Raw genomic sequence first — 23,869 nt, forward strand, 5'->3', positions numbered from 1 at the left:
AAAGCCTGAGCCTGAATTGAATCACTCTTTGCAAGTTAGTCTAAGCTGCTCAGTTTAAACTGATTAATAACTGAACAGACATTCTTTGTTAAACCAGGAAATGCAGCCATGTGCCTACAGTGGCTTAAGCCAGAAGCCAGGGTGCGCTGGAGCATGCCTGCCAACCACTGCCAAAGGGGAGCGAAGAGAGATACCCTCCAAGGCTCTCATCCCTCCCTGCTGGAGTAGAGGGGGCATGGCCAGGCACCAACTGGGGCTAGGAGGACACACAGGATGCCAGCCATAAGCCTGGGGGCGGGAAGCTGCTGTCAGACTGACAAGTGGCGATGGGAAAAAAGTCATCTCTCTGAAGCAAGCATGTGTTGAACATAGCAATTTGCAATGCATACAACAGGGAACTACAAAAATATCTTTGCCTAAGCTAAGGTACAGCCCAATAAAACACAGCATACACAACTTAGTCTAACTTAAAATGTAAAGCAAGAAGACAAGAGAAACCTTGCATAAGTCTTACTAATCCTGAGGATAGAGTATCTCCTTACAGCCAGGCATTCAGAAAAGCTTCATTTAGGTTTCACAGGTTCTGCTTTATAATGTAAATGTAGCTCTCTGCATTCTTTGGTCAACAAATTCCAGCCAGAAGCTGTCTGCAACTTCCCCTAACTCCATCTCCAGCACATGTGTGATGATGATTGTCAGATCTTTGCCAACACTTCCCACCTCTCAGTCTGGTCTTGCAGGTTAGCTCTGGGCTCCCAGGGGACTAGCTTGCCTCTCTCCCCAACTCCAGATCGCTGTGGAATTAATCCCCTCCCTGACTGAAGGCAAGATGGACAGAGAAAGAAATTAACGCCATCTCTGCTGGGCTTCAGGAAAGCCGTGGAGGTCCACAGGGTTTGCCAGCTGGGGTGGGGGGGAAGAACAAGGGGGGACGGAGGGAGGAATTTGCCTCAGGGGCCATGGCAGGCCAGCGTCTGGCCACGCCCCACCCCTGCTCCAGCTAGAGAGCAGGGGGGAGGGGCCAGCCCAGCTCTCTGGAGCAGAGCCCAGCTCAGAGAGCATGCTGGGATGCTGGGGGTCTCCAATTTACCTTAAACCACAGGGGGTCTGGGACACACACTGCATACATGGGTTTGAGCCAAATCAGTTAAGTCTGGTACTACATTCAACCAGGTTCATCTCAAACCAGTTTCAGACATTTTCAAACTGGTTTATGTGCACTGAATGTCTGTTCTAGTACAGGTTTAAACTAGTTTCTGATCACTTAAACCAGTTTATGTGTAACATCTGTCCCTAGCCCTTAAGTGTAATGTGTAGCCGTAGCCTGAAAGTCACACCTTAACCTTCTCTTTGACAAGCTAGATTGTACAACTGTAAGAATGCCTTACAGCAAAAGATCACTATAAAAATAGCCTCTCTTCTAAATACAACAATCTCTTAAACAAGAATTTTTAGAGACATAAGTGTAATTTAACAGCTAGAAGTAGGAAGACAGACAACACCATAGGCAGGAATTCTATTTCACTTTGTGAGCCTAAGTGACAATTTCCTAGCTACTTAAATGATGTTGCTACTACGTATGTGCAAATCGTCATTCAATTACCCTTGCACTGTGACCACATGAGCATGAACACAGAGACTGAGCGTACACACATGGCTATGCACTGGCCAGGCAGGTATCCAGCTATTTACGTTTGCACATTTTGAAAACGCAAGTGGATGCAAGTCACAAAAACACAGATGGCTAGAAACTGATGTCTAACAGGGTGACTGAAATCTACTCAACCCTAGGAAGAGAAATAACTGTACCATGTCCAGTCCCTGTAAGAAGGCAAGAGCACTTTCTCTGCAGAGCACCAAGTGCAAAGAGCTAGGGTAGCAATACACCACAATTCTGGCCAGGTGAATGTGTTGCCTCTGAACTTGCTACCCAAGGTCCATCCCCATCCCCTCCAGTCCCTTTTTAGGAGTCATTTCTAGGAGTCACTACAAACTGAAAGAAGTCATATTTCGATCACAGGTTAAGTATGCTTCTCTGAAAAACTAACTATACACTAAGATAGGTATGATATACACATCTAAGTCTTTAAGTCCACTTGAACTTCAAAGGGCTTGAACACACAACTAGCATAGGCTAATTTTCAGTTACAAATAAATGCAGAAGGCTATGGCATGTGTTGTTTAATAAAAAAAACATTTTTAGGAAATCCATGAATATCTTAAAATCATAGGCTCGGGGGGGGGGGGGGGTATTTTTTTTTTTTTTTAAATCAATGACAAAACTACTACTGCCTTTAAGCCACTGGCTGGATACCAACAGGATCAGGATCAGACCAAACAGGGAAGAAAAAAAAAAATCAATTCATTCAACAGGCTAACAAACATTTCTGTGGATCAACCTGACAGCTATATTTCTTTTTAATGAACAATATATAGTAGAAGTATGGGGCTTCATTTTGGAGAGTGCAAGTTACAGGGGTTTCATGGGTTCCAAAGATATCAGTATAATTGAGGAAACTTGTGCAACTTATGTAAAATAACGATGACCAATTGCAGTGCAAATGGAACAAAGCTATTTGCCAGAAGCTTGTACTGGCTAAAGATAAAAAGAAGAATCTAAAACATTTTGAAAATACACTTCAAGAAAATGTTCTAAAAGTCTCAAATCAAAAATATCACCTCATCCATATGTTAATGTTTTTAATCAACAGACCAATTGTCCTTGATTTGTTAAAAGATGTTATTAATCTGTTTAATACTGATGCACCTCGAATAAGAAACTGCACACCTCATCTAGAACAAGACATAGGGAAAAACTGATACCAAGCTGGGTTTCCCAGCATAATTCTGCCAATTTGGCAAAACTATGACCAAACATGTCGCTTGTGTACTACCTCAAGTTTGGAACAAAGAACTGTGAAAGGAAGCCACTTAAACCTCCACTTCCTTTCTAAGATCTGGCTGCAACAGCAAAAAGGTCAGACAAAATTACTCTCTGGGACTAAATGACTGGAACATATTAGAAGATGAAAATCAGCCCAAGAACTGAAATGTATTTTATGTAGATTTAATTCAGTTCCAGTTCACTTGCAGTTCAGCCTGACTTTATTACTTGTACTTCCATACCTTACCAAAAAACAGAAGACAGGAAAAAAAGGAAAACAACCATCAAATTAATCATTACAGCTCTCATGCTCCTCTATAGATCTAAAGCCAGATGCACTTCTGTTCTTACCTCCAACAGAAAGGGTAGCTGTGCTTAAAAGTACTGATGTGAACCAGTCTACCTTTCTCTTTCAGAGCCCTGATGATATTCTTATCTGCATCCTAAAAAGAGGAGGGGGGGTTAAAGTTACCAAACAATTTTCATAATGACAGAGTTTTCCTTGAGGGCCAGGCCTTCAGTTATTTAAAAAGAAAAAAAAAAAAGCCAGAATCTACACAGTGTTATGAAAACATTATAGTTTGGTCAGCAATTTTAAACATTTTTAAAAGATTTGTATCTATTCTGGGTACTTTATAACAAATACTCCAATACCCTTGAAAGATAACATGCTCACAAGTCTTTGATGTGTACCTAGAACCCTAACTTGAACCTTAGGGTATTTATGCATGTGCTCAGATGCATTATTAGAATAATTAATTGAGTATGCTAGAGTGTTCCAATTAGAATGCTCCAGCATCTTACGTAGTCAGAGTCCCGCGTTTCAAAATGGTGGTGGGGGAACAAGCTTTGATTAAAGCACCCCCATCACCACTTTGCAAGATGGGATGCCAAATACACAAGAGCCTCTCTAGTCTATTCCCTACCACCATCCCAGAGCGTGTGTGATGGTACCCTTAGTTTTTTTCTGTATGTGATAGTTTTCAGACACTTATGTATCCTCTAACACCCGCCAGGCAGGCAGTTTTAAGTCCCATTTCAGATAGCAGAACATTAAGTCTTCTGGATTTGAGGCCCGATTCTATAAAATGGCCTCCTAGATGATCTATGAACCTCTCCTCACTGGAGCTGCAGCATTCCATGGTATGACAATTACACGTTAAATCATAAGCAGATCCAGGATTGGAGCGAGGGGTTGCAGAGTCACGTGCCCTTTGGTCGTGAGGTGCATATATAGCAAGCTCTCTGAGCTCACAGACATGTCAGAGCAGCTCCTGCAGGAGCTTTACCGATACTGAGTCCTCTGAGCTCACCAACTGATTGGCTTTGGCCACAGCCCGTTTTGCCGCAGCTCCAAAGCCCAGGGTGAGCGCTGCCCCTATTAGCTCTCCCTTCTTCTCCCCACCCCCTCTAGGGCCCTTCTCCCACTAAATTCAGCAACAAGGGAAAAAAGAGGGGATGAGAAATGGCAGTACCCACCCATGGGGCTCTGGAGCTACATAAAAGCAAGGGTTGTGGTCATAGCCTGTACAGGTCAACTGATGAGCTCAGAAGAGTCAGAGCATGTGTGGAGCTCCAGCAGGAGCTGCACTGACAGGCCAGTGAGCTTTGAGAGCTCACAGTGCCAGCATCACACAGCTGAAGGGGTGCAATGACACCACCACACTCCCTTGAATCCATCCCTGCAGTGATTCTAAATTTAAATTAAGGGCCACAAAGCAACAAAAGGCTTTTTTTGTAGCATCTCATTAACTATTTAGCTCAGAAAAAACAATTATTTCAAATTTAGGCCAAGAGTCAAAGACACATTCCAAGACAGCTTACTGAACATGTGACTTGCTATAACATACCCTGAAAGAAAAGTGTCTTTGGAAGTTTTATAAATGAATGGATGCATGTTGAAAGGAGAATACCACATTATGAAAGTGATTTCTAGATTTATCAGGCTTAGTACTGACATTCTCAAACTACGAGATCCTCAAAAGGATGTTATTTGCTTTTACTTCCTTATAAGCCCTAGCTGGCAAAAAGCAATGTACTTTATATGCAGCAAGACCTTAAGTTTTACACTTTTTGTGCAATTTTCTATTTTAGAATGTTTTAGGGTAGCAACAAGATGAGTGGGAGATGTCTTATTAAAAGTCTTGGCTCACCCCACAAACAGAATAGCACAGAGCAGGGACTATGCCTATGTTCTCAACTCTCCTTAGCAGATTTGCACCACTGCTAACACTTCATGTTATGCATCTACTGAGCACTGCAACATACATTTGTGCAATCTGGCCAAACACTTAATTCTTCATTGTAGCCTAGGTTTTTTTTTGGTAGAATCCTTTGAAACACAGTCAAACATACATTAAAGATAAAAAAAAAAAACAATTGAGAAAGGCAAGTTTCTACCACTTACTAGATCAAAATAAAAAATGCTCTAATATTTTCCCAAATCCACCAACCTTCACATATTGCCCAGCAAAATCAGTCACTTCTGCTGTGAAGCAGCCTGAAGCATCAACAGGACAAACTGGTACTGAATCTTTCTGAATAATATTAAAATCCATGCAGACTCTGTAATCATCCTAAAAAAAGCAAGAAGTACAAAATCTTATTATTCTTCACACTGACTGTCAATATTCAGCTCTAGAAAGGATTTCAAAGATTTAAAAAAAAGATACATCATAACTGTACAAAAACTGTCATATCTTTTAGTATTCACTACTCCAAAATACATATATCCATTAAAATATAAAAGGTGCCATGTTAAGCAATTATGCCTCACCAATAAGAATGAATAGTTTGTTTTTCACCTAGTAGACATTTGTTCTCTAACACTTGGAACTATGCCAGCTTCACAGGGAAGGAAAAAGATTCTCTTTTGTACAGTTTCAGACCATCATTTCAAAAATAAAGTTATAGATAAAAAAATTTAATGCTATTTTATGAAATGGAGAAATGACATTGGTATCTGATGAAAGCACATGCTTTTAAATTCCATTTCTCAAATGTGTAACAGATGCTCGATTCTAGGTTCACGCTCTCAGCATTTAACTCGTGTCATTTCCCCAATGACTTCAGTGATATTAAGTGTTTAAAACTTTTGATCGATAGAAATATAATAGGATATATCATGAATAAAGTTCCAGTAAAATTATTAGAGGTGCACCGATATATCGATCCCAAATCGGATTGACACTGATATGAGGAAAATTGAGAGTACTGGCAATCAGCTTTTTTTTTTGGCCAATGTGGCCAATGATGTGGCCAATAAATGTCGCGCACACGCGTGCAGCCACGGCGTAGCACAAGCAGCCAGGAGCACAACCCGGCAGCGTGGAGAATAGCTGGGTTCAGCTGATAAGTCTGTTGTGGGGGAAGAGGGGCAGATCGAGGCCCCCGAAGCAAGGGAGGGGAGTGGGACTGGGGCTGGGGTAAGCACTGCCCAGCTGGGGAAGGGGATTGCCACTGTGGCAGAAATGCCACCATCTGTGTCCCTCTCCAGAAATCTGTCTCTGCCAGCGTGAGAGGCTGGTGTTGAATTCCTCAGGGTGGGGGATCTGCCTCCCTGCCTACATGACAAAGCCTGGTGCCTCAGAGACAGATGCTCTGGTCACCTGGGGAGGAGGAGGGAAAAGCTCCGCTCACCGGCCCAGGTAGCCAGTGATGTTTTTTTAGATTGGGATTCCAGCACTGGCAGCTTCGATTGGACCGGACTGCTGAGGTCAGAAAGGCTATTTAAAGACCCGGTCCAGGAAGAAGGGTAGCCATTAGCCATGCGGTCACCCAGGTGAATCTGAAACTGGCTCTCTCCTCAAAGACTCATGGTCAAAGAGTGACCTGCCTCATGGTCAAAGAGTGACCTGCCTCCAGAGGAAAACTCCAACCACCTCTGGATGATGCGTGTGAGTAAGCTACTCGAGATCCAACTAGATATTTAGCTTACAGTAACTCAGATGCGAGATCAAAAGGGATACCTCAGCCATACTGGTTTGCTCTATGGGATTCCTCTGATATTGCTCTACCGTTTACTCCATTTTCACCCTACCCCCTGTAATCAATAAAGTTCTCCTTTGTGACCGGTGTGGGAGACTTATTGAGGGGTGGGTCTAAATTATGCCGAGGAAGCCCCTTAGGTCCGTGGACTAAGGGAGACTTTCCTAATAAGCCCCTGACTTGTGGGAAGTGCCCCAAGTGCCTGTATTGGATCTAGTCCCCATTGGACAATCAGGCCTGCGTTTTCCAAGGTGCGCAGAGCCAGAATTGAGTCCAGAGCCTTGGATGGTGGCAGCGGGAACCCCAGGCTAGCGGGTGTGCTCCAGGGAAGGGGTTGGCCGGACGTGAGGCACCCCAGAGAGGGCACTCTGAGCCTGGAAGGTGGTCGGGCGTAGTGAGGTGGGCAGCTCAACGCAGGAGCGACCCCTACTGGCCCACCACAGCCACCACCCCAAAATTCACCATAGCCCTGCTCCCAGTGCTGCCACCTGCCCCAAGCACAGCCTGGCCGAGCCCCCTGCTGGGAAGAGCCCAGCCCCACACCATGGCCCCAGCCCAGTGGCAGCCAGCCCTGCCCCATGCACAGATCTAGGGCCACCCCCCACCCCCCATGCCCTCCCAGGGTGCGTGCAGTGGCAGTTGCCACCCCCCCACACACACACCCCTTATAGACAAGCCACATCCCATTTCCCGTTCCAGCTGTGCAGTGCTTGTGCCTGCCTCTGCCCCTGCCCCAGCCTCAGTCCCTCCCTCACTGCAGGGGCCTCGATCTGCCCTCCCCACTCCCCTTCCCCTCCTCCCAACCCTTACCTCACAACAGACTTAAAAGCTGGATGCTGCTCTCCAAGCTGCCCAGCTGCACATTGGAATCAGACTGATATCAGCCAATATGGCTCATTAAAAATCAGTCACTGGTATCAGCCCCCCAAAAATATTGGTGCACCCCTAAAAATTGTGGGGGCAGGAAACTTGCTTCAAACATCTGTTGTATAGGGATCAAGTTGAATATACAAACACAATCATTATTATACATCTGTCACACTAGTGTACTAGCTTAAGGGGCAAATTGCACAACCAAGGCTACCCTCCAGTTAATCTTCCATCATATCTTACTACTACATGTAGCAGCCAGACTAATGTTAACATGAGTAACAGGTAACAAAACTGGAGTGATGCCAGTCTGACTATTGTAAGAGAAAAGCCAAGGGAGTTCCTGTAATTTTAAGAGAATGCAGCAAGCCAACCTGGCTATGTTGTGATATAGCAGCAGGAGCACAAGCTGGCCCTTAATTAAAAGGGGAAACTCCCATGTGTGGCTGAATGGCAGAAAGGGGGCTTTGAGGCATATAAGCCCAGGGCCTGAGCCAGAGCAGGGAGTCAGACCCTACATGCTCCCCAGGGAAGCTGACTGCAGGCAGCAAGCCTTTAAGACACCCACATGACAGTGAGAGTGAGCCTAGCACAGGGAAGCGTAGCTTGTAGTAGGTACTGACCCAGGGCAGGGAACGTGGTGGAAGCAGTTCACTTATATTTCTGTTATACTGATGTTTTTGTTTTAGATCAGAGGACTGGATAGTGGCTGGAGGGAAGGACAGAAGGCCACACATGGCTGTCTGGGAAACGCTCCAGATTTTCAGCCCTTTCCAGGGCAGGCTCCGGAGGCCAAAGTCCTAAGCCCCAACAGGGAGATAGGGGCAGCCTCCAACCAAGAGGGACGGGGGGCAGACTCCAGCCAAGAGGGTCAAAGGCTGCACAGCGGGAAGAGCCGAGGGCCCAAGCAGACCAAGACAAGCCAAGGGTCTGACAAGACAGACTCAGAAGCTGGGCCAGAGGAAATGGGCCTAGGCTGGCAGCCAACAGTAAGAATAACCAGAGGGCTAAAGCCTGTATAAACTAATGTGTGGATCTAGCGTAACATCTGCTAGGAATGGGTGTAGCTGCAGGGATGGAAGGATGCAACAAATAGCTCTTAAGGTGACTACTGTCCTGAAGCACTGACACGGCTGAGGAGGGCCCCACTTACGACCTGAAGAACAGGACTGGGGGGTCAGCTGGGTATGGGAGAGACCCGCTGGCCAAGGCAGGATAGGGCTTGCTCAGGGATTCTGAGGAAGCCTCCTTTCTACAACAGAAAATAATTCCATAAAGGTGTGGCAAGCAAGAGGAACAGGGAGGGTACCACAGGTGAATGGCATCATGACCACCCCTGGGGAATGGTCCTGTCACATTCGGATCAAATGGGGTAGAAGCCATGTTGCCACCAGAGAGTGGTTATGGCCACCCCTGGGGTATACTATCCCTAACCCAACTATCACTGAGAACTGTAAAAAGCTTGGGAGAAAGAGCTATGGTAGAACATGAACAACAAGGACCACACAGCACTAAAGGAGCTGGACCAAGAGATGACCACTCTATTTGCATCACAAGCTCAGACAATAAAATTATTCTCATTTTTCCAGGTTTCTTGGTTGTCTTTACTCTGAAGGACTCAGGCTTGAACTTAAGCTTTCCAGACTTACCTGTCATTGGAACTAGTGTAGCTCTGCCTGGACCCATCACCTGAACAATCTTTAAAAACAACTAAACCAGTGATTACGTCTATCCATGATGGAAACAAAGTCCATGCTTATGACACTTACAGAAGCCGTTTGACAGGCTTCAAAAGATTAAAAAAGCAACATGACTGAAGCTAGCAAAAATATATATAGTGAAAATCAGCAGTTTCTAGCAGTTGTTTCCTTTCTTAAACAAAACTGACAATGAAAATAAAGTAACTTAAGAAAAGCTGATTTCACACTTAAGACTTTTTACTTCACAAAGAAAACAGCTGTCTACAAATATAAGTTGAAACCTGCTTCTAACGTGATATCCCTAAACAATGTGGATAGGCAAAAGCAAAGGCTCTGATGCACAAAAATCAGAAAGCCACTCCGTTGCGTCACTCACTGACAAGGTGATCTAGAACCTATGAGGCTTTTGCCAAAACTACTGAAAGTGTGGAGCTAAGTTGAGGCCTGCAAAAACTTACATGCTTACTAAAACATGGGTGGAGGCAGACCTTAGTTATTTGAAACAAGACATCTGCTATGCTGTTGGTGGAAAAATAAACCTATGTGACTGCAGAAGAGCTAATGAAGCTGGTGAGTTTTAGCACTGTATACTTTCTGATGCACTGAATTATTTCAACGTGTATTTTGTTTATAGGGCAATTGTGAGTTATTTGATGACTCTACATTAGCTTGCATCTAGAAAAGACAGAACACAAACTGGTCTCGGATCTAGATACACTCTAGAAACAACAGAAACAAAGTATTCTAGTTATTGTTTTAGGTTAAATGCTCATATTCACGAGTAGAATAGAAAATAATAGACTTCAAGATGTGGTAAAGAATGCCAATAGTTCATACAGAAACCATGTTAGTAATTCCATATCAAGGATGTGTCTTTATTCAGGGGCAAAATAATATGTACAATGTAACATGATCTGGAGTATTAGAGATGATCAAAATATTTCTTAAAAGGTGCAGTCCTCTATCCTCTTTTTTCTCTTTCCCCATTCTCTTCCTTTTAACCCCTCCCTCAAGTCTCATTCACTCCAACCCAGATAACAACAGTAAATGAAGTGATAGAGAAGTAACTGAATTAATGAGACGTGCCCTCATAACCACAGTCACTTCACTTTGTAAGGTGTCTCTTGCTCTCCCTATCTCTCCCTCCACTCTTTATGTATATTTTTGTCTTGTTTTCAGGACAGATACCATGCTCCTCGTTTTTGAGCAGCACCCAGAACAACAGAGTCCTGATCCTGTATTAGGCCATTTGGGTGTCACTGCCATGTTCACTTATCTGCATAACAACAGAAAGTGGAGGAATGAGGCAAGATGCAGGGATACCCAATAGGAGTTGAGTACTATAGTCTCTTTCAACTCACTGTTTAAGTATGTACTAAAAAAAAGTTACTTCTAAAGGCAAAGTATCTCTACATACTAAATGAAGGTCTGAAAACATCATGAAAAATTTAGCTGCTCCACAGCCAAGCAATAGAAAATACCAGTCTGCAGGACTGGTGCATGGTTTGCTGTATGAGGTTTTAACCAGTCATCTGTTCACACGCTCTATTTGTTATAAATTAAACCTATAGAAACCATCAGAAAGTCTTGTTTTAATTGACTATTAATTATTTCACAGCCTATAGATGGGGTAAGGGAAGATTTTCATTTACATTTAATTGCTTACATTTTTTGTGCCTACAATGCAAGCAATGCAAAGGGAAGTCAACTCTTGGTTTTAACAGGTCCTGTGAGACTTTCAAACTACCTTTATAACTACATACTATGAACTCCTTATGGCACATTAGCATGCTCTGCAAGTTCATTTTTCAGTTGACAACACTTTATTCTCAGTCTGCTTTTCTTTGTACACAGCAAGACAGTTACTGAATTAAATCAACCGAGAACCCTTTCACCCACTGATCATTTTATGTATGTAATTGAAATGTAAAAAGCAGGAAGTTCTTTTGCATAATATTTTCATAAGAATATCCAACTTGGCAAGAAAAGAGGAAATAAGCATGGAAAAGTATCTAATTCAAGAGGATGACATTCAATTCAGGGGTTTCAAGACCCCCAAAGATTCAAAATAGAACCAGGCATTTATTAGGACTGTGCAGAACAGCTGTGTTTCGATTCAGTTTTGGATTCAGCTATTTCGGATGACAGTGATTCGTTTCAATGTTTCAGACCACTCTCCTCTTTTGTTTCAGCCAAGTCCATTTCAAATGGGTTGCAAGCTTCACACAGCCCTACTGCCCAGGTGGGTGGGGTGCAGGATGGGGCTGTGGATGGCTCATCCGGGGGAGGGCCCTGCCCTCCACGCAGGCTAGGAGACCCCCCGCACAGATCTCTGATCCCTGCCCGCAAGTCCCAGTGACATGGGGCTGTGCAGGGCACGCAGCAGTGGCAAGGAGACCCCAGTGCAGATCTCTGTTCCCTGTGGAGCCAGGTCGCACAGCAGGATCCAGCACTGCCCTGCCATGCGGCCTGGCTCCACAGAAAGCAGAGATCTACACCGGGGTCTCCTTGCTGCCGCTGCCTGCCCTATGCAGCCCCACATCACCGGTCCCGAGCTGCCCTCCCAGGCTGTGATCTCCCCCCACCCACCCAGCCCGTACAAGGCCTACCCCTGCTCCAGCCACACTCCCCCTCTCACCGCTGTGGCATTGGGGCAGATTGAGGACCCAGCAGTCAGGGAGGGAACGGGACACAAGTAGGAGCAGGGGTTGGGGGGAGTAGGGGACAAGAAGAGGCCTGGGGGGCACATACCGTCCCAGGCCTCCACCTGTTCCACCACCCAGTCTGACCAAGACCCCACTCACTGCAGCCCCTGATCCTGCCTATGCCCCATTTCATCCCTCACAGCTGGGGCCTCAATCTGCCCCCACTCTGCCACAGCCCTTTCCCTTCCCCCCACCCCTTCCCCCAAAGACTTACCTGCTGGGGGGTGTGCCCCCCAATAATTTTTTCTCCCTTTACTTCAATCTGTACCCCGCTTCCCTTCCCACAGGCTGACCTAGGGGATGGTGGAGGGGAAGTGGCAGTGCATGGTAAATCTTGGGTTGCTTTTTAATTCAAAAAGTGATCTCTGACTTAAAAAGGTTGGAGACCACTGCTCTAGAATTAATGACCTGCACAGAGTATCTCAACTCAAGTGATAGATCTGTTTTAGCAAATTACCCATATGATTATCCAAACGAATGAGAACTGAAGAAAATCAAAAACAGAAAATAAACAGGTAAATAAAAAAACATTCATTTCCTACCTAACTACATCTCTTTCTTCAGGAACTGTAAGTAGTGCTACATGGGAGCTGTGTTCAGGCTCGCAAACTACACCTGACCTATCCCAGGGGCGGGCAATTATTTTGGGCAGAGGGCCGCTTACTGAGTTTTAGCAAGCCATTGAGGGCCACATGACAGGCATTCCAGGGCAGATAAATATTAATTTTCTAAAATGTTTAGGGGCCCCGCAGGCCGGATAGAACGTCTTGGCGGGCCACATTTTGCCCACCCCTGGCCTATCCCCATGGTGGCCAAATCTGACTACCAGGGATTACTGTAATTTCCTGGCAGGCTTTTGGTGATGGCTATAGGTGGAAAACAGGATACTGAACTGTACTGGGCACAGGCTTAATCTAGGAAAATTTCTAAAGGATAGTAAAGAAAAATCTTAAGAACATTTATTCTCTTTTCCTTTCCTCCAGGACTGAAGCGAACCGGGGGGGGGGGGGGGGGGGGGGGAATGGGAGAAAAAGTCCTGTTGAACAGACTAAAAGGAAGTGCCTCATTTGCCCCCAAAGAACAGAGTAAACACAGGAGCATATAAATTCCTTTTATGAACTCCAAACACACAGAGATTAAATTTAAATCATTACAAAGAACCCGGACATGAACTGCAGTTCTGCTTTTATCCCATTTACTACATAACACAACTGCTTCCCAGTCCAGCAGTGGACTTACTCAACTGTTCTTAGTAATGATCAGAAACTAGGGACATCTAACCTAAACTCGCTAGCATACAACACCCAACTGCATCTACTCTTTGCATTAGATAACCCACCACAACACAGTGCTTTGAACAGTTGATACCCTGCTCACTGCACACTGTGCATATGGAGAATATGAGAAAATGATCTAAAGCAAAGTGCAAAAAAAGCTCTTACTTACAGCACCGAAGTAGGGGGCCTGATGCACAACCCCTGTGCCTTCTTCTGCTTTTACATAGTTATCTATCACCACAGTAAAAGCACCATTCTCTTTACACTAGAATACAAAATATTGAGCATTAATTTGTTTGTCAATCAGCAAAAAAATAATCTTAAAGTTCTTATTATCTTAACAGATCACCTTTTAAGTCAAAACAGCTGCATTAGCTAGTATTCCTTTTTATAGTTACATTTGAAAGACATAAATACAGCATTCCTCACCGATTCTCAACAAAGATACCAAACTTAATATTTCTATTTATATAACATCAAACGTCTAACACTAAAACACAGACTTCTTTGGCCTCTTAATAAATTTTAAGCTTGTACTTTAATTGACATCATGTAATATCTTCTGGTTAGAATACTACAAATTTATAGGATTCTATAAGCCGGGAAAGAAAGCTGCACCCATTTATAAACATACTAGCAAACTGCCCGTCAAGAATGACAGGGGGTGGGCAGGGATGGAGCCCTTTGTGCAGCACTCAGTCCTCACCCGCCCCACCATCCAGCACCACTACCTCCCTCGCTGCCACAGCTCTGAGTCTGGCCCTGCTTTCCGCCCCTTCCCCACTCTCCTCCGCCACTCTAGATCCAGCTCTACTCTCCCCACACTGCCACTCAGGGTCTAGCCCTGCTCTGCCTGCCTCCCCGAACACTTGGGGCCCGGCCCCACTATACCCCCCCCCCCCCGCCACTCCAGGTCCGGCTCCACTCTACCCCCCACCCGACATCTGGCCCCGCTCTACCCCTCCCCTCCCCGCACCGTGGATGCCCAGCTGCTCAAGCGGCCTGGGCATGTTCACCGCCACCACAGATTTCACCAGGAGAATCACAAATTTGGGCTGTGCAGGACAAGGAGCCAATCGCCACCTGCCCTCTTGGCAGCACATGCACGGTTGCCCAAAAACATTACACAGAGACACACACAGACAGACACACACTCAGACTAAGTATTTTATTATATTAGACTATAAATACATAAATAAAATAATCCTATTTAAAAATAACATTGATATACTCAACGTTACACATCTCATCCAGTGCACCAAATGCCCTGATGGAAAATACATAGGAGAGACCAAAGAACAACTGTGTACCAGACTGAATGCACACCAGACATCTATTAAAGACAAGAATACCCTATTACCAACGGGGGGCACATTTCTCATAAGAGAGCAACTCTCCCTCCAATCTCTCAGTCCTGAATCTCCCCCAGTGCTCTGGGTGACTTTGCTCTCCCTTGCAATACCCCCCACCCCATTTGTCTGTGGCTTTCCCCCACCGGTTCAGGCTGGCCTGCCTCTGCTTTGTGGAGACAGGGAGATTTGGAGTGAAAGGGGGACTTCTTTTTGGGCACGCTCCCACTGGTGCCAGGTTGAGGAGGAACAAGGGCAAGAGGGTGCTGCCTCCTGAGATGCAGCAGCATTGCTGTGGTGGTGAAGTGTTTCACCTCCTTGCCACAGCTGATCTGCCTTTGGCAGTGCTGACAGGTAGCATACCTGGGATCATCTGCCAACTCTAAATGATCCTACACTGCACTATTCTTCACCCCCCCTCCCCCCCCATTTCTGGGTTGAGCGCAGGGATCCTGCCTTATCCCCCTCCTTAGCAGGCAGAGGCACAAAAAGAGGGGAAGCTGAGCCACCTGCCCCCACAACCTCCTCTGAGATGCCTTCTGGAGAAGGAGACCTGCCTCTAGGAGAACTTTGAGGGGTGTAGAGCACAAACTTAGATTCCTTCTCCTTCCCCGAATTTCCCTGGCTATGGCACTCAGCTCCCCTGGTTACAGATCCAGCTCCTCCTCTGGCACTGGGAAGCTCATGCTGGGAGCTGAAATTGGCATGGAGGAGACTGTCATGCTGGTGCTGGTGGCTATTTCTGGTGTTAGTGGAGGCGGTGCAGGGACAGGTACTGCTCCCACCTCCTTGCTCCCACTGGCAGCAGAAGACTCCTCGCTGCCAGGCAAGAGGGTGCGTCTATGTTTGGGGGTGTGGAACTTGCAGCTCTTCCCCTAACCCCCTGTAGCCCCTCTCCCTCCTCTGCCAGAAGACCTGGCAGCTGCCTTTCCAGCATGCTTCATAATGTTTGCTGTGCTGGAGTGTGTGTGTGTGTGTGTGTGTGTGTGTGTGTGTGTGTGTGTGTGTAAAAATATTTGTGCTTTCCTGCACAGTGATGGATGAGACACTGCCAAGGAAAACACGGCTCTCTTCTTAAAAAGTGTAGGGGGAAACAATAACAAGAACAAATAAGAGGATTTTGGGGGAAGAATAAGTTGAAAGGAATGGATTGGATAAGGATAAGTAGAGGGATTCTAGGCCATGGTAGTTAGTAAGCTGTATCCAATCCCTTCACACGCTTTTGCTTCCAGACAGACAACTCACAAAAGGCAGAGAGAGGCTTCATACAGAGCCTTATATGCTGTTTCTACATCCCTCCCCCAGAGCACTGTGACTGGAAGGGAACTCAAGGAAAGAGCACAGTCTCTGGCCAGCTACAGATGTCAATATCAGAGCAGTCTTTCCCCCCCACTTCTCCCCCTCCTTCCCCTTCTGTTTCTGTTTCCCCAAAAGACTGCCTTCCGAATCGCTGAATCTCTTCCGAATCTTTTCCAAATCAATTCAAATGCTTGAAATTGATTTGGAGCTTTTAATGGGTCTCCCGGTTTGATTCATATTTGATGATTTGGCCACCGCTGAATCTTCTCTGAATCGAATCGGCAACCGAAGCTTATCACACCCCTCCCTACTGACAAGGCACTCACCCCACCCTAGTTACACTGCTGCCTCCTGCCATGCCACACATGCATGGAAGGAGGCATGATTGTACACCTTTGTGTACACTACAAAACGCATGCGAATCAGGACAAAAATTTTTGGAATCAAATTAATGAACGTTGTAGATGTTCAATTTTTAGAATATAATTTGGTATTTTTCTGGTTCTGAAATGGCAAATCCCCTTGCTGAAAGGAGTACTTCTGGGGGCACGGGGAGGAACTTATGGTGGCGAGGTCAGGGGTTAGGAGGCGGGACTTCTGGTCACAAGCTGGTGATGGGGGGGGTATCTGCCAGGGGGCGGGGCTACCGATGTGGCCCTCGACAGCTTGCCAAAACTTGGTAAGCAGCCGCTGCCCGAAATAATTGCCCATCCCTGTTCTAGTTCAACCCCCTGCTCAAAGAAGGACCATCCCCAGCTAGATCATTCCAGCAAAGCTTTTGTCTAGCCGGGTCCCCAAGGATGGAGAGTCCACAACTTCTCTGGGTAGCCTGTTCCAGTGTTTTACTACCTTCCTAGTGAGACAATGCTTCCTAATATCTAAGCTAAACTTCCCTTGCTGTAACTTGAAACCATTGCTCCTTGTTCTGTCATCTGCCACCACTGAGAAGAGTTTAATTCCATACTCTTTGTAACCCCCCCTTCAGGTAGTTGAAGGCTGCTGTTAAATCCCCTCTCAGGTCTTCTCTTCTCCAGACTAAATAAGCCCAAATTACTCAGCCTGTCCTCAGAAGTCATGCTCTCCAGCCCCCTCACCATTTTTGTTGCCCCCTGCTGGACTCTCTCCAATTCGTTCACATCCTTTCTGTAGTGGGGGCCCCAAAACTGGGGACAGTACTCCAGATGTGGCTTCACCAGTGCTGAATAGAAGGGAAGAATCACTTCCCTCAATCTGCTCGTAACGCACCTACTAATGCATCCCAGTATGCTGTTAGCCTTCTTGGTAACAAGGGCCCTGTTGGTTCATATTCAGCTTATCGTCCACTGTAACCCCCAGGTCCTTTTCTGCAGAGCTGCTGCTTAGCCAGTCAATCCCCAGCCTGTAGCGGTGCATGGTATTGTTTCGTCCTACATGCAGGACTTTGCACTTTTCCTAATTGACACTCCTGAGGTTTCTTTTCTTTTGGTCCAGTCCTCCAATTTGTTGAGGTCTCTCTGACTCCCAGCCCTGCTCTTCAGCGTATCTACTACTTTCCCCAGGTTGGTACCATTTGCAAACTTGCTGAGGGTGCACTTCCATGTTCCAGGTCGTTGATGAAGATACTGAACAAAACCAGCCCCGGGACCAGAGATGTGGGTTTTCCAGAAAATTTTGAATTGGAAAATTTTCCAAAGCCCTAAATAGAGTGTGATCTGATTTAGCATGTTTATGAGACTTGTATTTAGTAAACAAAACTAAAAAAAGTACCCTCATGTTAATTTTATGTCCCAAAAGCCACAAGTATTTGAACTGAAAAATTTGATTAGGAAAAAAATCAAGTACAGCACACTTAATGTGGTTTAAATGTTATATTCAAACTCAAAGCTTTATGTGGAAGGAAATCATTTTTATTGGAATACTTGTAAAAATGTAAAGACAATACACAATAGCATGTACTTCCCTTACATTGCTTGTTTAAATTTAAGGGAAAAAAAATGAAGGCACTGAAAACTGTTGACACACTAGTTTTAGCACACCCAAAGAACTATGCGTGATGCGCCGTGATTGTCTACTCACCTACTTCAACAGAGTTTAGCTCTTTTCCACTGGGGTCACTGCAGCACCTCCAGTTTCACTGTCACTATCTGTAGAATCACTTGCACTACTTATTAGTTCCATTTCCGAATCAGATTGAAGCCAATCTGATTCAGAACTATTTGAACCACATTCTCTTTCGCTAAAGGATGGTTTTACCAATGATTCTATGGGCATCATCAACTGCATGTTCTTCATGAATTGTGCTTCTGACTAATTCTTCAGAAGCAAGGGATTATGAGAAACAGAAACAAGCCTAGCGCTGCCTTCATTCGTTAGTCTATTCCTCTTTTTTGTCTTCATTGAGCGGAAAGCCTTCCAGTTCCGTTCACAAAAAACTGCAGTTGGTGGAATGCTTAGGATCCTTACAGCAGTCCTGGACAACAGTCGGGTGTTACAGTAGCCCTTCCACCAGGTGAGAGGAGACATATTCTCTGCTGCCTGCCAAATGATGTCTTTGCTCTAAAGTTTTTCTTTTGCGCGGTACTCGCCAATGTCTGTCATCCCAGCAATTTCGTCCGTGTCGGGGACTTTCTTAGCTACTTCCATCATTGTATCAAGAGCAGTAGATAATTCATCTTCTGATAAACGTTGTCCTCTGTGTTGAGGATCCAAAAGGTTTGCTGCCACATGAACTGGATGAGAGCAAAACTCAGCTCTCTTAGTAAACATTTGTTTTACTACTACTTTTTTGGACAGAGGTGAAGGCGGCAAAAGCTCAATTAGATTTTCATTCAGTTGTCTGAATATCTGTGGAATATCTGAATGGCTTGGTATATCTCCTGCAGGTTTCCTGATAGCCATAGAAACTGGTAGTAGCAAATTGAATTCAAGGAGCGTTCAAACCCAGAGCACATCGTTGTCGAGAATTTGCTTCTAAATGTTCACAGGAATAATGTGGGATACCGTGTCATCTATTGAAGCACACTGCAAACAGTTCTTTGTGCGCAGCAAACTATGTAAACAAACGCTCTGTAGCCGAGCACCATCTACTTTCTCCTGGCAGTAAAAGTGCACTTTTACCTTCCCCTGATTCTCTTTCTGTAACTTCTTCAAAGTCTGATTAGCAACGTGACAATTGTTGAATACCTTCACAATCGCTTTGCAGTCTGCCAATATTTTCTTCATTGTATTCACACTTACTATGTCCTTTGCCAGAAGATTCAACCCATGAGCAAGACACCCAAATACTATTAAACGAGGATCCTGTGCCTTTAATATTTGCCCTGCAGCTTTCATGTTACTCCCATTATCAGTTATAAGAGCTAGTACCCTAGAGGGACCTTTCAATCTCTTCAGTCTCTTCATTCAGTAATTTGACTATGTGTTCACCTGTATGATGAGACAATTTGGTAGCAACTGCTTTTGGTAACTTTGGTTTGTGTTGCTAGCATAATGTTCAATAAAGGATTTCCTTGTATATCAGTCCATCCATCTGACATCAGAGTCAGTGATTCTGCTTGACAAATCCTTTGAATAACCATTGTTTGAACTCTGTCATACTCTCTGTCTAAGAGAGAATGTGATAACCGATAACTTACATGATGGGCGAATTAGCTTGTAATGTTCCTTCTGGTATTAATTTGCAGTTATGGAAAGAGCTGTGCCACTTGCAAATATAGCTCAAGCTAATGTCTCATCTGCTTTTTCCTTGATCTTCTTTTGACATTTTGTCCACAAAGCTTGATAAAAAGCTTGACTGTCTTGAGCAGCTACTCATGGTGGATCGCATATCTGGTGACAGTGATCTTGAAAGCTAGGATCCTTGCTGCTTCTTCCCCCGGACCTGGCAGCTCAACATCTTCATTTTCCTTTTTTTGCAAATCTGCTATTTCACTTGAGTTCCAAGTTCCTGCAACAAAAGGGGGAAAAGATTTTTATTTTAGCCTATTCTAATCTGGCCTCACCCATCATGGGAAGAAGCGGCAGGGAGCTTGCTTCCCCCCCTCCCTGCCAGGAAGAACACTGCTGCTCAACTTGCTGCTCAGTTGCCCTGGGACTGCAGAGCCAAAGGGAAGTATAGTCTGCCCTGTGCCACTGGTCAGAGGACTAAGCTCGCTCTGCTGGGTTGAAATAGTTAACTACTTATCTATTATGTCATTTAAAAAAAAAATCATTGTTAAGCCTAAGCCACTTTGGGTGCTTTGTGCAAGCAGAAAAGCAGGATACAAATATTTTAAATAAATGAATAAATAAATAGTCCAGAGTTGCAAGAACAACTTTTAAAATTATAATGTTTTAAAACAACATAGAGGCTCGTCTATACCATGTGTCGTTTAACATATTAATTTGTTTACTTACTTAGGATTCCCAAAGTAGACTTTTCTCAGATGATGTTCTTCCACCACTTGGTTGTATTAGCTTTCTGTATATGGCTCGTACTCTTTCAGGACAGTTTCTACATGTTATTACATGTTTCTTCGTTCTTGTTTCGTTGTCAGCACGCTCCTGCCCGCAATATTTACATCTACCAACTTCCTTCCTTCCTTCAGTGGCTTGAACTTCACTATAATGATGCCACACACTAGTTGGGTTTTTTTTTTCTGACTAGGCATTATTATGACTACTTCAAAGCCAAAGCACTAAAAAACGAACATCTTATGCAAACACTTCCAACTTCCCCAACTCAAGAAAATAAATGAGACGCTGTTCTGTGCGTTTGCTGAACTGAAAGTGAAATCAAAATTAATCACAGTTTTAGTTTTGGTTTGGCTTTCACTTGCAGTCTGAGATTAAATAAGAATTTTAGCTTTGGTTTTGACTTGACCTGCGCAGCCAATTAGGTGAATTCATAACTTGATTTTTGGTTTGGATTACTGTGCGAGTGCATTTACCCTCCTGTTTACAAATAAATAAAACATATATGTACTCTCTCACGCACTTCCTAGGGATACTCACCTGAAAAACATTAAATTACAACTTTAAAACTGCCATGCTTGCCTAATATTGTATTGGCATCCATTCATTGTTACTAATGAATTTTATGAACCAATGAATTTTTAGAAACGGAACATTTCCCATGGAAAAAAAAAAGCACCCCGAGGCACTCCTTGATACTGGCTGCCAACTAGACATCGAACCATTGATTACTACCCTCTGTGCCCAGTGATCCAGCCAGTTTTCTATCCACCTTACATCCATTCATCCAACTCATACTTCTCCTTAGTTTGCTTGTGAGAATGTTGTGGGAGACTCTATCAAAAGCCTTGCTAAAATCAGGGTATAATCACAGCCACTGATCTCCCCGCATCCACAGAGCCCGCAAAACAAACTACCCAGGACACCCGAGTGCACACACCCCAACATTATTTCACTCCATGTAATAAACAGTAGTTTTGTTTGTTTAAATAAAGTTTGTGCAGTTGCACATTTATCATAGTGAAACAGAAACAGAATAGTTGCACTTTGAACCTTGTGCACTACATACCTGTGCCTTGTATAGTAGATGCCCATGTAAGTACATGTAGTCACTCACTTTTATGAGCAACAAATTCACTGGCAAAACAAACTACCCAGAATAGTTGAGTACACTCACGTGATTCATCTAAATAGACCCTTTTCCTTTAGCTTATTTTTTTAAGTTACTTCTTTCCCTCGATGACGTGGCTGGCTCACATTCTACTCAGTGAAAATATAGTTTTAAATACAGTTGGATTTATTCTAGTGTCCTGCCAACTCTGTAGTTTTTGTCCACTTACGTTCAAAATGCCCGATTTTTTTTCAAAGCTTCTGGAAAACCTTTTCCTGTGAGCACTTAATCTAAACGGAACTTCAGCTATACAGCTGTCCATTAGTTTGTCACCAATAGTTCTTGAAAGTTTTTTAAATTCCTTTGCAATTACTTTATTTAATTCTAACACAATTTATACCAGGTTATCATGGTACTTCTCTTGCAACTCAGTGGTTAGTCTGTTTTGGTGGCAGCAGGGACTGCTTTTTGAATAGCCCAAACATCCACAAATCATGGAAGTTAGTAATACACATGGCGCATATGCATCTCTTTAGACCGTTAATTTGCTCAGTGGTAAATAATTGGCAGTATTCAGGTGATGCACCCTCCTTGACTAAGTCATTGCCTTCATAAGAGCATGTGATGTAAAAGACATTCATATCGCATATTGTCAGAAGAGCCGGTGAGTGCTAAACCAATCATTTCTTAGTGAGATCAATCCTATTCATAAGGGTTGTGTTTAGAGGTGCACCAATACAATCAGTCCAATATTGGATCAGCACCGATATAAAGAAAATTGACTGCATCGGAAATCGGCCTAATGTGGCTGACAACGTGCCACCCCACACCTCTGCTGGCAACATTCCTACCAATGCAGCCCAGTATGCGATTAGCTTTCTTGGTAACAAGAGCACACTGTTGGCTCTTATTCAGCCTATTAGCCATTGTAACCCCCAAGTTCTTTCCTGCAGAGCTGATGCCCAGCTAGTCAGCCCCCAGACTGGTTCATGGGATTGTTCCATCCTAAGTGCACAACTTTGCTCTTGTCCTTGTTGAACTTCATGAGATTTCTTTTCGTCCTATCCTCCAATTTGTCAAGGTCTCTCTGAATCCTAGCCTTACCCTCCAACATGTCTACTACCCCCCCCCCCCCCCCCACTCCTTGGTGTCATAAGCAAACCTGCTGAGGGTGCACTCTATGCCATCTTCCAGATCATTGATGGAAATATTGAACAGAACTGGCCCCAGAGTGAGCAAAACCAGCCCTCTAGATGCCTACAGTCTTCAACAAATGTTAACATTATGGTGTTACTGTAGATACACAGGAAGTTTCAGAGTAAAGAGCAAATGAGAAAGTCTAGACATAAAAGCACGTCTGGTAGTATGATAGTGTTCTGTTGAAATGAGAACAAGAGCTTAACACAACACTGTTCAAGTTTTTGGTATGACAGAAGGTTATTAAGAAAAATTCAGACACAAACACTTTGCATTTTGCTCATTTTTCAAACTGAAATGTAACATCACAACAGTCTGGACATTATTTTAACATATGGCCAGCATGATATGTAAATACCATCTAAGTAAAAGGCTTTCATATAAAGGAAAGTAAGGTTCAAAAGTACAGTACTGTATCTACTTAAATCTAATACAACCATGGATTTAAGTTGACCCCCACCAATTAGATTCTATACATACAAAAATTATAATATTTGTTATAATTTTCCATGTATAGAATCTAATTATTGGAGAGTCATCTTTAATCCATCAGTCCTACCGTTACAGGGAGACAAGTGGTACAGAGGTATAGGAATGTGGAGTAGCCTGCCCCCTGCTTGTGCCTACCACTGCCACTTCTGTCCTGCCCTTCACAGCCTCTGCTCCCCCGCTTCCCTCACTGCCTCTGCTTCCCACCAATAGACTCCATCCCTGTTCTAGCCTGGGGCACTGAGCATGGCCCCAGCCCAGCCCCTGTGCGGGATGCACGCCACTGTTGTAGGCTGGGCTGGGGCTGTGCTCAGTGGCCCCAACTGTGGCATGCATGGAACCTGCTGGCACAAAGTAAAGGTAAGGGCAGGGGGGGAAGGAAGAGGGGCAGACAGGGAAGCAGAGGCTGTATGGGGGAGGGAAATAGCAGGGTACAAAGACAGCAGGGAGAGAGGTGGAAGCAGGCAGCAACTGCGGCTATGGCCCCAAGCCCAAGGTAGGGGCTGGAGCCTGAGCAACAGCAGCTGCCTTCCCTCACTATTGTCCTCATATTCGATTTTAAAACAAGTC

At 44.5% G+C, this 23,869-nt stretch overlaps 1 protein-coding gene across 2 annotated transcripts in view; it reads right to left on the reverse strand.

Annotated features, from left to right (window-relative positions):
* The window catches only part of IARS1 (isoleucyl-tRNA synthetase 1), a 261,597-nt gene that overhangs the window by 191,412 nt on the left and 46,316 nt on the right, over positions 1-23,869 (reverse strand). For both annotated transcript variants that reach the window (XM_059716041.1, XM_059716040.1), the window contains exons 11-13: positions 13,593-13,688; positions 5,338-5,460; positions 3,236-3,327 (exon numbers count right to left, since the gene is read on the reverse strand). In XM_059716041.1, the coding sequence (XP_059572024.1) occupies positions 3,236-3,327; positions 5,338-5,460; positions 13,593-13,688 (311 nt within the window). The remainder of the gene's footprint in view (positions 1-3,235; positions 3,328-5,337; positions 5,461-13,592; positions 13,689-23,869) is intronic.

This window comes from Alligator mississippiensis, chromosome 12 (genome assembly GCF_030867095.1).
Source record: "Alligator mississippiensis isolate rAllMis1 chromosome 12, rAllMis1, whole genome shotgun sequence".
NCBI classification, from domain to species: Eukaryota; Metazoa; Chordata; order Crocodylia; family Alligatoridae; genus Alligator; species Alligator mississippiensis.